The sequence below is a fragment of the Colobus angolensis genome, unplaced genomic scaffold (assembly GCF_000951035.1).
Source record: "Colobus angolensis palliatus isolate OR3802 unplaced genomic scaffold, Cang.pa_1.0 Scaffold163, whole genome shotgun sequence".
Classification (NCBI taxonomy): Eukaryota; Metazoa; Chordata; class Mammalia; order Primates; family Cercopithecidae; genus Colobus; species Colobus angolensis.
The window spans coordinates 7,985,741-8,000,798 of record NW_012114744.1 but is presented as its reverse complement, the minus strand read 5'-3'; the positions used below and the strand labels follow the sequence as shown (position 1 = coordinate 8,000,798).

The following is a 15,058-nucleotide window of genomic DNA, read 5'->3' as shown; positions in this document are numbered from 1 at the left end:
AAAAAAATCTAAGATATAAGATAGCCCTGATCAATATGTAAAGGGCTCCTGTTTGGAAAAAGGAACAGCCTAAGCCTGTATCAGTCAAGAAGATAGGACTAGGAACAATGACTAAAAACGAGTGGGAGCAGAACTGAAATCAGTGTAAGACAAAACTTAAAAAAAAAATAGTTATGTACAAAGGTGACATAGTAAAAGCCGCACCACTATTCGCCAGGTGTGGTACTGAAGATTTCTGCATTATGTGGGAAATAGGACAAGATGACAATAAAGGTTCTTTCCAACTCTGATTCTGGAATTTTATTCTATTGTCATACCAGTTACAGGACATTGTGGGGTATAACGATGTGTGTTGATGTGAAAAATCCTATTTAAAATGCTCTTTTTAACATTATCACACACGCTGCATACCAACTCTATGCTAGACACTAAGGTGAAACAGCTGAAGAGACTTGGAGGATACGATAAAGATTACTGTGGCCAAGAAAAGACCAAAACAGTGAGGAAGGAAGAAGAAACTGTCTCTCTTCATTGGCTTAATCGTACTGGTGCCTGATCTTGCCAGTCTGTCCTAAGATAAAGGAGATGGCTAATCTCTCTTATCTTCATTAGGAATTATCTCAAATAGTCTCTCATCTTTATGATAATTGCCAAAGATTTCTCATTTCAAAATCCCCAAAAGGTGGTTCTTACCCACCTCTGAACTGCACAGACTCAATATGGGGTCGAGGATCTGAGTTCATTTTCCACCTTGCTCCTATCTAGCTGTTTGATCTGTGGGCTTCCATTTTCCCACCCATGCAGTGAGGATAATAGTATTTAAAAGTATTGCCATTATTTTAATGGCAAAAAACACAATCACTTTTGTACCAGCCTATAATCCCTGTGCTGCCTCCCTCAGTAGGTTCTTATGAGAATTCAGAATTCAATGAGCACATTAACATGAATATGCTTTGTAAATGTAAAGCACTATTGCAATACATTGTTATCATTTCTACCTGGAATGATGCTTCTGGCTCCCATGCATTACCCCCTAGTTCCTGCTCGCTAATTAAGAACATGACCAGTTACCGAAAGAAAAACTAGTTGCCTTCCACAGAGTGAACAATATTAGCTTTTTACTTTTTCATTTATGTTCCTTTTTAGAATAGTACACACTTTGCGTATATCAATGGTGGCTTTTAGGGTATAATCAGTCAGTTCAGTGGCATTAGTATTTTCCCTCTTCCTTCTTTTGCTTTCTTGCTTCTGATATTGTTTACTACTTAACTAACACCACCTGAATACTCAGAGCTTTACATCAGCATGAGAGCCAGACAGAACTCGGGGAATGGAGCTCCTGCCCACTGGGGCATATTCACCTGGTGAGAGGGATGCACACCAGGACCAGATTAAGAGCCTCACTTGCCTAGAAGTGGAGGAGGTCGGGTGTTGTGCTTTCCAGATGAATGTTTTGCTTCTTTATTCCTTTGTGTTTTATCCGTCTGGCTTTTCTGTCTTTTCTCTCTTATGTAAGGTAAATCCATGAGCTGCCTCCGGACACTGGCATTCTAGCACCCTGAGGCATCACTTAAGCCAAAATCTGAATGGTTCCAAATTGAGCTGAGTAAATCCATCCCAGTCCATCTAAACTTTAAAAGCTAACAATGAAATAATGCAGCATTTTAATTTTACTTCTTCAGGTTTTCATGTAGTATTTTCTAATTGACACACTTGAAGATAGATGAGGGAAAGGCTAGTGAACTGAGAGATTTAGAACCTTCATCATCATTATGTTAGAACCTTCATCACCAGTATGATTGCTACTCATGAATATAATAGTATAAAGCTCATAGGTAGTGTACCCATTAGCACATTCTGCGTTTGGTGCTACTGTATTAGCAGCTATTCCTCTAAACTCTGGGATGTTAGTGATCTAACCATAGATCAGAAATAGCAAGATACTTGTCCCAAATGAGGAAGGCATTGTAAACCCATAGATCTCAATTGAAAATTAACCTGCCTCCTTGAGTAGTTCAGGCTAATATCTTAAACTATCATCCAATATTTATTTTAATATTTAAAAGAAACTTCACTTTGAAAGGATTTTCCCCAGTGATACAATAAAATGTAACATACTAATGCTACATAACTGTTTCTAGACCTATAAATGTATAAATTATGTAACTACTTAGAAGAAATAGTGTGAAACATTCATGTGACTGTTAAGAATAAAAGTAATATGACTACCTAAGTTTTAGTAGCATTAATTATAATAGATTCTGATATCAGATACTTTCATAGCATTAAGGTAGGATTCTGCCTTTTTACCAACTATACTCAAGTAACAGACAGAAGACTCTGATCCAGGGCAAGAACTCTGCAATAATGGGACAGCTCCTTAGAACTGTGGGATTGAATGAAATGTACGTACTTAAAACACACATGTTACATGCTCTAAATCTAAAAACTGTTTTCAAAAGGATGTGGGTGTCATTATTTTTAATTTAGAATTTTCTCCCAATTTGGAGTCAAAAGTACCTAAATGTATAATAATGTTAATAGAATTTTGAACACTGCTAAATTTAACAAATGTTGACTGGCTGCTTCATTCTTTAAATAATAGTTTGGAATTTTTCTAAATAGCAATGAGTTTTTTTCATTCATGGTTTTTAAAAATCTATTTTTAAAATGCATATATTTGTGACTTGTTTATTGTTTAAATGTCTTCCTCTCTGCCCCTTTTAAAATTATTTTTAGAGACAGGGTTTTACTTTGTCACCCAGGCTAGAGGGCAGTAGTGGGATCATAGTTCACTGCAGCCTCCCACCTCAGACTCCCAGGCAGCTGGGACTACAGAATGCAACACCATGCCTGGCTAATTTTTTACTTTTTTATACAGGCAGAGTCTTGCTATGTTGCCCAGGATGGTCTCAAACCCCTGGCCTCAGGCAATCCTCCACCTCAGCCTCCCAAAGCACTGGGAATATAGACATAAGCCACTGCATCCAGCTCCCTCTTTATCAACTGTTTCTCTTCCCATCATATTTATTAAATATATAAGTTGGCATAAATGTAATAGAAGGCTCTGTAATCTCTATGTATTTCCTTTTGGTTTTCTGTGGGAATACAACATAATAAATCTATTTTGTAAAAACTTGGCAAGCTATGGTTTTTTACAACATAATCATGAATATATGAAAAAACCTTTTTTAAGTATGTGAAAATATGTAACTTATTTAAACTACTTCAAATGCTTTTGAAAAGTTTCAGAACATGTTTATTCAAATATGAAAATACAGAAATTAATAGATAAATGCCAGAGCATTAAAAGATATATTAAACAGTGAAAGAAAAATATTGTTTTTAACAATACCTGAGATAAATTATGTGTTTGTAGAATTATCTTCTATGATCAATTATAATTTTTTACTGACTCTTAAATGCCAGAGTTGAGATATAAATTGCTCCTACTACAATTTCAAATTTCAAAGACATGTTATTTATTGTCTTATATCTTACATGATCCTTTTTTCCTTAAATGGTAATGAATGGCCAGACACAGGTATTTCATTTACAAAGCATGCAGATAATCATAACTCAGGATATTACACTTCTACTCTTGATTGTTTCTTCAAGGCATGCTTTTCTAGGTTATGAGAAGTGCACTTTTAAATTAAGTCAATTACACTGTAGCTTCTAGTTAAGCTTTGAGACTGGAATAGCATATTTAAAAATTTGTCTCCTTGTTAAATAGGCACCATGACAGTGTTTGTGTAGTGTATTGTTAACCTCCAGTGGAAGGTTAAGCAGCTTCTTCTGTATCTAAATCTGTTGCCGTGAAAAATGACTGCAGTGTTGCACCCACCTACCCATGAATAGGGAAAGCGAAGACTTGCACCTGTGGGATTAGGTGTAGCAGCAGGAAGCAAGAGCGTTTGCAGCATATAATTAACAAGGAATTCTTTTCTCTTCTTTTTAAACAGCATGTTCATCTTGCTAGGTTAACTAGTGATTAATGCTTGAAAAAAAATGCTGGAGTCTGCACCCTTTCTTAAACTCATTCACTCACTGATGTATTCGGTTACTTATACAGTGTCAGAGGAACTCGCCTTAAAATACTTCATTTCCTCCCATAGTTCTTGATCCCTTTGTGCTCATGAGGGACTTTTTTAGATTTTTCTGTTCTTTTACTATAACTGTGCTAGACAAATTCTATTATTTTCTGAATGAGATTAAAAGTAATTTAGGAACTGCTACTTTGATTTAGAGATTACTGTCTTAATAAAGAAGATGGAAGAGTTAGTGCGTAGTGAACTAAGGCATTTAATACGTAGAATACTGACTATATGGTTTTTGTTATTTTTCTCATATTAAGAAAACTATGATTACCAATTTAGAAGAGATTTCTAAATATGGGTCTCTAGAATACAATATTCTTAATAAAAGCTAATCCAAATCCACAGCTGTCGAAGTTTAACAGGCTACTCTTTTGATATAATTGGGTAGTCATGCATTTGTATCAGAATGTGTAGTTATAGTTTGTCTTTACAGTGCACTCATATGTATTATTTTCATTTACACACCAAAAAAAACCCACAAAAATGTACTATCATACTTAGTTGTTATTATTCTCACTAAACTTCATTTTCTTTTAAGATAACACTTAATGGAATTAGATGCAGTGACTTGCAGTGTGTAAATTTTACCACTATAATAAAACAGAGTCTTAGCACATGGGAGAATTGAACCAGCGATAATGTGTTCTATCCAAACACATTTGTACTGTATGTAGAAACTGTTTAAAAGGAAAATTACATCTTTTTCAGCAATGTATCAGAGATAATTACCCTTCATACACCAAATGAAGGATAAAGTGTTTTAAAGAACTATAATTCTAATTGGTAAATGTCACCAGCTGTTGCAGTTACTCTTATGTATATTCTTTTAATGATTATACACTCATGCCACAAGCTACATGAAAATATATTCACTAGGTGTGAAATTCCCATATGTCACAGTTTCAAGAATAGGTAAACAGCTCAATGATAAAGAAGGAAATAATTCCAGTGAAGAATGTAAGAATCCTGGGTTTGCTTTTTAGGCAAGTGGATCTTAATTTGCCAAAAGGGAAGAAAATGCAATTTTAAAAAGAAAAGGAAACACTTGATTTTTTACAACAAACTTTTAAATGAGCTTTGCCTCATATCTTCAACCAGAGATTTTTCTTTCCTTATAAAGTTGTAGAACTGTCTCAACTTAGAAATTTCAGTATTATAGCCCTTGGATCTGCCAATAGGGAAAAGCATTTCATTTTCTTTCAGGCTTAAACTGTAAACTGTTTGTTAGTTTTAGATGGCAGAAGATAAACTCTTCCTGGACAGTGTTTCATGATAGTCTAATCTTATAAGTGATCAAGGAAACAGAAGAGAAATTACCCTAGTGTCTACGGTGAATGTTTAAAGTCATTATTATTCAGTCTCCCTGGCCATAACTTCGTTTCCACTGAGACTGATAGTTCTAGTGACTGACTGAACTGAATGTCTAAGCAATGGCCTTTAAAAGATGGAAACACAAATGGGGTTGGGGTGGGGAGAAATAGTAGTAAAGACAAGGCTCCCATTTGTCTGTTCTTCAACTCCCAATTCAACTGGGCTGTACCCAACTACCTTGGTATTTTGTACATTACAGCATCCTGTTTCTGAGTACTTACCTGAAACTCAGATACTGAACTAACTTGCTAGTGTGTGTTGAAAATCGTTCTCATGTCATTTTTGTTCTGCAGCAGTAGGTTTTCTGAATGTTCTCATTTTCAGTGTTTTGACAGAGTTTGAGAGGCACACAGAAAGAAATATGTATCTTAGGAGTTAGTTTCCTTCAAGGTTTTTTTGTTTTGTTTTGTTTTGTTTCTTTTGAGACGGAGTCTCTGTCACCCAGGCTGGAGTGTGATCTCGGTTCACTGCAACATCTGCCTCTGGGTTCAAGCAATTCTCCTGCCTCAGTCTCCCAAGTAGCTGGGACTACAAGTGCAAGCCACCACACCCAGCTAATTTTTTTTATAGAGACGGGGTTTGGGGCTTCACCATATTAGCCAGGATGATCTCCATGTCCTTACCTCTTGATCCACCAGCCTCGGCCTCCCAAAGTGCTGGGATTGCAGGGCATGAGCCACTGCGCCCAGCCTCCTTCAAGTATTAATAGTATAATCTTTGTACAAATTACCCTGCCTCTTCACTGGAAAAATTAATGTATAATCTCCCCTGCCCCAAAGAAGAAAACAGTTTAGCTTTTTTATTGACTATCTTTGTAATTGTTTAAACTTTCAAACATTGCTCATGAGAATTATTGGAATAGTGAAGGAATGAATTTGATAAGTTGCCTCCATTAGTTTGAAAATAGATTGCCAACATTGTGTATGAGTGCTATTAAAGGAAAGACCAGTAAAGACATTTATATAGTTATTTCAAGTTACAGCTAATGTTGTATCAGGGTGATGTTGAAAGGATCCTTGAATTTATGTGGTATATATTGACCTTTAGGCTACATATAAGAGCAGTAAGAAATTGCAGTAATTCTTATTGCACAGAAATAACTTTGTAACAAAAAATCAAATTATTTTTTATAAATGGAATAAATAAGACATGCTCATTGCGTATACTATATATTGGTTAAGAGATGGGCAATTTTATTATGTTATATAAATATGACCCCTCCAAAAAAATGGCAAGAACTCTCTTTCTTTTTTTTTTTTTTTTTTTTTGAGACAGAGTCTCGCTCTGTTGCCCAGGCTGGAGTGCAGTGGCCAGATCTCAGCTCACTGCAAGCTCCGCCTCCCGGGTTTACGCCATTCTCCTGCCTCAGCCTCCCGAGCCTCCCGAGTAGCTGGAACTACGGGGGCCCGCCACCGCGCCCGGCTAGTTTTTTGTATTTTTTAGTAGAGATGGGGTTTCACAGTGTTAGCCAGGATGGTCTCGATCTCCTGACCTCGTGATCTGCCCGTCTCGGCCTCCCAAAGTTCTGGGATTACAGGCTTGAGCCACCGCGCCCGGCAGAACTCTCTTTCATTTAGGGAGATGTGACCACTGTCCTAGCATCACTCACATGCGTACCTTGAGTTGTTTTTTCCAGCAATGGTAATAGTTAAATGGCCCATATCCTTTTTCACCTAATTTTCTTATAATATTTACTTTTGCAAATGAGTCTGCTGACAAAGGTTATAGATGTGTTCTGTGAATATGAAATGATGCAAAGCTAACTGACTTATTTGGGCATCAGTTCTACCTATCTATCATTAGGTAGATGGATCTACCTAATCTAATAGATCTACCTATCTAACTGGTAGCAGATCTGCATAATGATAGATATTTATCATTTTGTTCTTATTAATGTCATACGCTAATCAATAACTCAATACAGATTAGGAACCAACCCCAGGTGTAGATGGCACAAGTAAGCATTTTCATTATCTAGTCCAGCTACATGAAGTTCAAGAAAGAGCTAAATATAAATCAAGAAGAAAAAGTCTTTAGCAGCCATGCAGGCTTCTATCCCTTCCTAGTACTGATTTTGTAGCATCTGTAGCAAGGAGAAATTGTATTACCTCCTCTACTATTAGAAGACACCAAATGTTAGATAACTTTGGAAAGGTATTTAATCCACATCTTTGGCTCTACATAGGAAACTAGTTCATTGATACTCTTACCACATTTCTAAAAGGAAATAAATTGTTCAGATAATATTGGTATATATTGAGTAGAAGCAATGGATAATCCACAAGATATTTTATATTTCATTTTGTAATATATTAAATATTTATCCCAATATCTTCCTCATAATTTACTCAGCTTAATAAAAAAATTTAGTTTGTATTCCTTGAACACCCATAATAGGTGAGAGAGGCACCCTAAGGAAAGCTAACAGTTTTTGGTTTGGTTTTATTTTGTTTCATTTGTTTGTTTGAGACAGGGTCTGGCTCTGTTGCCCAGGCTAGAGTACAGTGGCACGATCACAGCTCACTGCAACCTCAACCACCCAGGCTCAAGCAATTCTTCCTCCTCAGCCTCCTAGCTAGCTGGAGCTGCAGGCGCACACCACCACGCCCAGCTATTTTTTTTTTTATTTTTTGTGGAGAGGAGGTTTCACCATGTTGACCAGGCTGGTCCATGTTGACCAGGCTGGTCTTGAACTCCTGGACCCAAGCAATCCACCTGCCTCAGCCTTTCAGAGTGCTGGGATTATAGGCATGAGCCATGGTACTCACACATTTTTAAATATTATTGATAAGCCAGCCAGAGATGATGCAAAGTAAATTGTATTTGCAATTGATAAATTATAATTACACATGGAAAATTTTTGGAAAAATTTGTTCATGTATACTGCTTGACATACTGGCCTTTCAAGATAGCCATTTAACAAACAAACAAAAAAGATATCTACAGATTTACAACTCTCTATTTTCAATTTGATCTCAAGTTGTGAACATCAGTAATAAACTTTTATTTGCTTTAATTATAGAATGTATTGAAGATGCTCACTGTTGGTTTAGTCTTAAGCTCATGTTATGACTGTAATTTTTAAAATTATATTTCAGGGTGTGATTAATAATTTCACAATTGAGACCTGATGTTATTTTGTTCCCCCTGCTTTTCCTTCACAACAGAAACCAGGAATGGATCTGGCAGACACCTATATTATGTTTGTTCGGCAAAACCAAGATATTCTTCGAGAAAAGGTCAATGAGGAAATGTATATAGAAAAGTTATTTGATGTAAGTAACTTCCCTTGCAAGGTATGCTGACACCATAGATAAACTGCAAAGAGAAAAGTTGAATTTTGATGCTATGTTTGCAAAGCCTACTCTCCTTTTTGTGATCTTTTATCTTCTATACTAAAAAGTTGAAGCCAGCCAGGCGTGGTGGCTCATGCCTGTAATCCCAGCATTTTAGGAGACTGAGACCAGTGGATCACTTGAGGGCAGGAGTTCGAGACCAGCCTGGCCAACATGGGAAAACCCTGTCTCTACTAAAAATTAACTGGGTGTAGTGATGGATGCCTGTAATCCCAGCTACTCGAGAGGCTGAGGCACAAGAATCGCTTGAGCCTGGAAGGCGGGGGTTGCAGTGAGCAAAGGTTGCTCCACTGCACTCCAGCCTGGGTGACAGAGTGAGACTTGGTCTCAAAAAAAAAAAAAAAAAAAAAAAAAAAAAAAGAGGCATAACTGGGTGTAGTGATGGATGCCTGTAATCCCAGCTACTCGAGAGGCTGAGGCACAAGAATCGCTTGAGCCTGGAAGGCGGGGGTTGCAGTGAGCAAAGGTTGCTCCACTGCACTCCAGCCTGGGTGACAGAGTGAGACTTGGTCTCAAAAAATGACTAAATAAAAAAATAAAAAGTTGAAGCCATTCTAGAAATAGACCATCAAAGATATATTTTTTGGTGTGTGGGCCAGGGGAGCCAGCGGGGTGCCTTCTGAACATCTTCAGTTTTTTGTCTTGGTTACCTATTTACTGCAATCCATTCTTGCCATCAGTTCATTATAAAGGTAGAAGATTTTTCTCCTTGAAGTTATTCCCCATTTCCAACTCCTCTTCATTTGCAGCTAACATCGTTGATAATTTTTATACTTATTTTGACAGCTGATGGAAGCCTTAATTAGCTTCCTTTTCTACATGAAAATTGTCACCATTAGAATGAGTCTCAAAAACCTGAGGTTAGTTATAACAAGCTAGATAATAATAATTTTACCATGGTGTTCAGCATCTTTTCACTTGCCTTTTGTAGCATTCCATAAACCGAATCATGTTCTAATGGATGTGGTCCCTACTATAAGATGTTTTAAATCAATATGATATTCTACAGTTAAACAAATAAACTACAGTAAAGCCAATATCTGCCACTCTGCTGTTGAACATTTTTATCTGGATATAAAGTACTAATGTATGCTAAATATGCAATATTACAGTTTTATCAGTACTACTAAGGTCTTCATTTAGGCATGACAATGCCTAGAAATGAGGATTGTGGTTTTGTATGCTGTGATCATCACATTTCATTTATTCAGTATCTGTAAAGGAGACTAAGAGAGCAGTCAATTTAAATAACAATGTCATTCATTTGTAATTATTTTACAGTCAGTTCAAAGGAAATGATACTTTGCTTGTGACATAACTTTGCATAATTCACCGCAATACAGATTCCTAAATGTAATATTTGCTTTGAAGCTTATTTGTTTATGTACATCTTCTCTGCATTTTAGAAATGCTTTTCTGGCAGTTTCATTTAATTATGCAAGTTACTGCAAATGTTTTCGTAACAACAATTCACGGGCTTCATGGTGACACTTCAGCTGTGGCAGTTACAGAAGGTCCTGCTACGCCATCCTCTCTGCTATGGTCTCTCGTGTCAGTGTTCACTGTCAGTTTGCGTGGTCAAAATGAATCTTATCTTTCATGTTTTCTGTTTCTACCGTTTACTCAGGCCATCTTACAATAAAAAGTATCACCTGTTTTAATAAGCTAAGTGTTAATATGTGTGAAAAAAATGATTTTCTAAAAGCTTTGATGCCCTGCAGGGGTAGAAAAATTATCCATCCAGCTGGCTCTTTTACAAAATACTGAAACCATATTAGCAAATTCTGCTTCCATTTGGTATTCCTCTGAATTTACAAGCATATGTTCCATTTCCAAGTTCTCTTTTACTTTTTCTGTTAATGTGGTGATTTTCAAAACTGTTGAACAGAAGAGGGAAATTGAGTTGACGTTATTCCCATTATGTTTCTTCTTAGAATAGCTAAAGCACATCTTCTATGCTGAAAAGTTAAAGCCATTCTATAAGTAGACCATTGTAGATAGATTTGTCAAGGGGAGTAGGTGAACCTTCTGAACTTCTTCAGTTTTTTGACTTCGTGACCTATTTACTGCAATCCATTCTCGCCATCAGTTCATTATAAAGGTAGTTTTTTCTCCTTGAAGTTATTCTCTACTTCCAACTCCTCTTCATTCACTGAAGTTCTTTGGAAGACTTTCTTTGTGGCAACAATAACAGACAGAGGGAACTAAAGTGGCTCTAAGGAGGCCAACATTAAAATATGACACTAGTTTAATTGCCCTTGTTATATATACTTACTTTTTTTTTTGAGACGGAGTCTCGCTCTGCCGCCCGGGCTGGAGTGCAGTGGCCGGATCTCAGCTCACTGCAAGCTCCGCCTCCCGGGTTCACGCCATTCTCCTGCCTCAGCCTCCCGAGTAGCTGGGGCTACAGGCGCCCGCCACCTCGCCCGGCTAGTTTTTTGTATTTTTTAGTAGAGACGGGGTTTCACCGTGTTAGCCAGGATGGTCTCGATCTCCTGACCTCGTGATCTGCCCGTCTCGGCCTCCCAAAGTGCTGTGATTACAGGCTTGAGCCACCGCGCCCAGCTATATACTTTCATTCAATACCTAAGCATCTGACATGGCTGTGGGTCTAAAAGTAACCCTTAATAAGCAACCATTCTGTTTTGGTTGTGAAGGTTTTGTATTTTGAATATCCCCGGTAGAACACTGGACTTGTTATTTGTAAAATAATTGTAATGTCTTTAAACATTCTAATATTTTAAATTGCACATTTTTAATTACTTTATTTAAAAATAAAAATAGACCCTAATTCTGTTGATTTGTCATCAAGAATAACATGTATGAGGGGATCTAAAAGCCCCTAATTAGCCAAGACTGAATTTGCGTCAATTACAGTTAGAAAATGAGAGGTTATCAAGTACGTGTTAAAAGGTAAAGTAGGATGTGTATCTTAAGCAACAGATCATTACTGAGAGACATTATATAATTATTGGAAATCCACTTGGCTAGAGCCTAAAATAATATTGTTAGGTGTCAAAAAACAGTTGAAAATAATGACCCTATAAATACTGTTAGCAACCTTAGCCTATTACAGATAAAGATTGAAGAGAATAATTTCATTCAGGCATCACGACAAACTTTTGCTATTCCAATTAGAGTATTTCCTATATAAGTAAGTAAATGGATCTTGTTAACTTCAAATGCAAGTGAAAACATGGTTACACACGTATTATAATGAGTTAAAACTTAGTGGTTTTAACCAACCCAGATAAGAAAACAAGGGCTACAGTTTCTGGGTCATGCAACATGAGGGCTTAAACTCTTCAGGAAATTCACTTAGTTTTGGAAATACCACACATAACACTACTTTTATATAAAACAATTAGTCTGCAAACCATATTCACCCTGCCCCCAACATTTTTGGAAAGCATGTTTTACTAAATAGTCTTTGCAGGTGATACGGCTATGTTAAAAAGTTTGTGGAACTTTCCCTGAGTGTAGTAACTAACTACTCACAGTATCCCTGACCTCTATAACTTTTTGGTCATTTAAATATCTCGATTGTTCCTTATTTTTGTGATGAAATACCCCAGGGTTTGGTTTAAATAAGGTGCTATTGCTTAAGACCAAAAACATAACATTGCCCTAGATTTGTGCCCAATTTTTTAGGAAAGAGAATGATGTCTTCAAGAGTTTTCAGTGTACAACCTACACAGCCATGTACCACACAAAATCTACTTCTGGAGCATTCTACACTGCTGCTATCATTCCCATCTCCAATAACAAGTCATTAATGTCAAAGTATGAAAGAGGAAATGAATAAAATGTGCATTACCTTAAAGATCATAAATAGTATAATCTTCAATTTTTACATCAAATCTTGAAATATTAAAATTAAAAGTATCCTTTGAGGGTCACAAAAGCTAATATTAGGACAAATGTGAAGGCATTATATTCACTTCCTAAGTAGTCAGATTTACAAAACACTTTTTGCTCAAAACAGAAATAATTTTTTAAAAGTATAAATACATTATAGCAGGTCCATGATGTTAACAGAGAAAACTAAGTTTGTTTAAGGTACATCCTTAATCTTTTCAAACTATCAAAATAATAGCCGTAGCTTTCACCACTACCATTCCCTGGCCACCTCCTTGTTCCAGGAAATGTGCTAGGTGCTTCACCTGTATCATTTCCAAGCTCCTAGGCTAGATCCCGTCAATCCCATTTTATTCCTGTTTTTAGGTTAAAATGATCTCCCACTCAGAGAAGATAAGTGATTTGTGGATTGTTGAGTTAAACTTTGAAATTGTATTTCTCAAGTTTCAAAATCTATGCTGTATCTACCTTACCTCTGACTTACAAAATTTGAAGTGTTATGGGAAAAGCTCTGTTCTGAGAATGCAGAAACTTGAGCTCCAACCACAGTTCTGCCATTAAATATCTGGTTGAGTTTGAAAAAGTTATGCCATCTGTGTAAGACTCAGTTTACTTAGTACATGTAAACTAAAGATGTTGGTCTGGAACTCCAGATGATTTCTGAAACTCTTCCAGATTTTAAACCAATTTTAATGTTAGCAATGATGACAGAAATTACTGGGCTGGTTGAGTAAAGGATCTTGTACTTCAGGATAGTAATTTCTAAGTTATTTTGTGATGGCCAGGTGAAAACAAAGTGTCCCACCTAAGAAGCAGTAGCATGTGCAGTAGATTAATAGAAAAGAAAATCTATCTATAAAAATAGCTGCGCTATATATGACATTGTGTATATCTATCACTGTGGGTCTGAAATCCAAATTTTTTTTAAAAGTTGCAATACATATAATCTGTATTCAGGCTCAGTGTTTCCAGGTGACCAGGATGTTTTAAACAGAGGGTATCTCTGCCTCTCACATGGCCACTGAGGCACATGCTAAGTTTATAATCTACATGCTACATTTACTTTTCCAATTTAAAAAAAAGTGACTTATTGGGTAAGAAAACCTGAAAGAAGTTATCCTGTAGTAGGAAAGATCATGATATACCAAAAGAAAGTTTTTCTGCTTTGAGGCTCTCTTACCCCAATGTCCTTTTTTTTAAAAAAAAAAAAACACACATAAGACATCATTGTCAGCAGTCTTTTTAAAATTTTTATCAAATCAAAACCACCTTCAACCTGATCCCAATATAAAACGCATGACAAAGATTTTCTAATTCTTCAATTCCATGTTTAATGCCTACTCTGATGTTTCTTCCCAGGCAGAGTGGCTGCTCGCTCTCTTAGGTTTTAGAACATGTAGCACAAGCCACACACATGGGTATACATGTGCCAGCAGAGATGCCGGTACATTTCTTCAGAGCTTTGGCTCTCTGGGCTGGAAAGTAGTGATGTTTCAGAAGTCAAAACTGACATCTGTAGTAATGACCACAACAGCATTTCTCTTGTCATTTTCTGAGGTTCAAGAATGTTGAAATGTGGAGGCAATTGAGAGTTGACTGAAGCACATCTTATTTTCCCAGATAGACACTAAACCTACCTAACTCTCTAAACCATTGTGCATTTATTGGGCACTGCCCACCTTGAATCCCTTGGGAACTATCTCATTTTAGCTCTCATGATGCTGAAGACACATCAGGGTACAATATTTAATTGGTAAATCATGCAGATTAAACCTGCTCTTTGTTATAAATTGATTAAATGTTTAATTGTGGAGGAGTTTCATCTCCACAAGATTTTTTTAATGTTATGATGTCTTGTAAAATTTAAAGTGATTCTTTAAATGACAGTTAATCAGTTATATTCATCCAAACAGCATTTTATAAAGGATTAATTTCCCAGGGCTTTCTGTGAAAAGAATGCTTATTTTCCAGCAAAGAAACTCTAAATTAAACATTTTAAGTAAAATTGACCTATACCATATAAATGGATTCAGTAGCCTATTACTGTAAGATAAAAAGAAAATAATGAAAATATTATAACTGAATGTGCTTCTCAAAATGAAACTGATTTTGCACTTACATGCTCTTGTTTGCCTCTGGACTCCCAAATTTTAAGAAAGGGGGAAATGCCCAGAACTTTTTTCTTTTTTTAGATGGAGTTTGGCTCTTGTCACTGCAGCTGGAGTGTAGTGGTGCAATCTTGGCTCACTGCAACCTCCATTTCCAGGTTAAAATGATTCTCTTGCCTCAGCTCCGGAGTAGCTGGAACTACAGGCATGCATCACTATGCCTGGCTAATTTTTATATTTTTAGTAGAAACAGGATTTCAGCCGG

At 36.5% G+C, this 15,058-nt stretch overlaps 1 protein-coding gene across 2 annotated transcripts in view; it reads left to right on the top strand.

Moving 5' to 3' along the window:
* The window catches only part of CADPS2 (Ca++-dependent secretion activator 2), a 571,469-nt gene that overhangs the window by 535,568 nt on the left and 20,843 nt on the right, over positions 1-15,058 (top strand). For both annotated transcript variants that reach the window (XM_011937408.1, XM_011937407.1), the window contains one exon: positions 8,639-8,746. In XM_011937408.1, the coding sequence (XP_011792798.1) occupies positions 8,639-8,746 (108 nt within the window). The remainder of the gene's footprint in view (positions 1-8,638; positions 8,747-15,058) is intronic.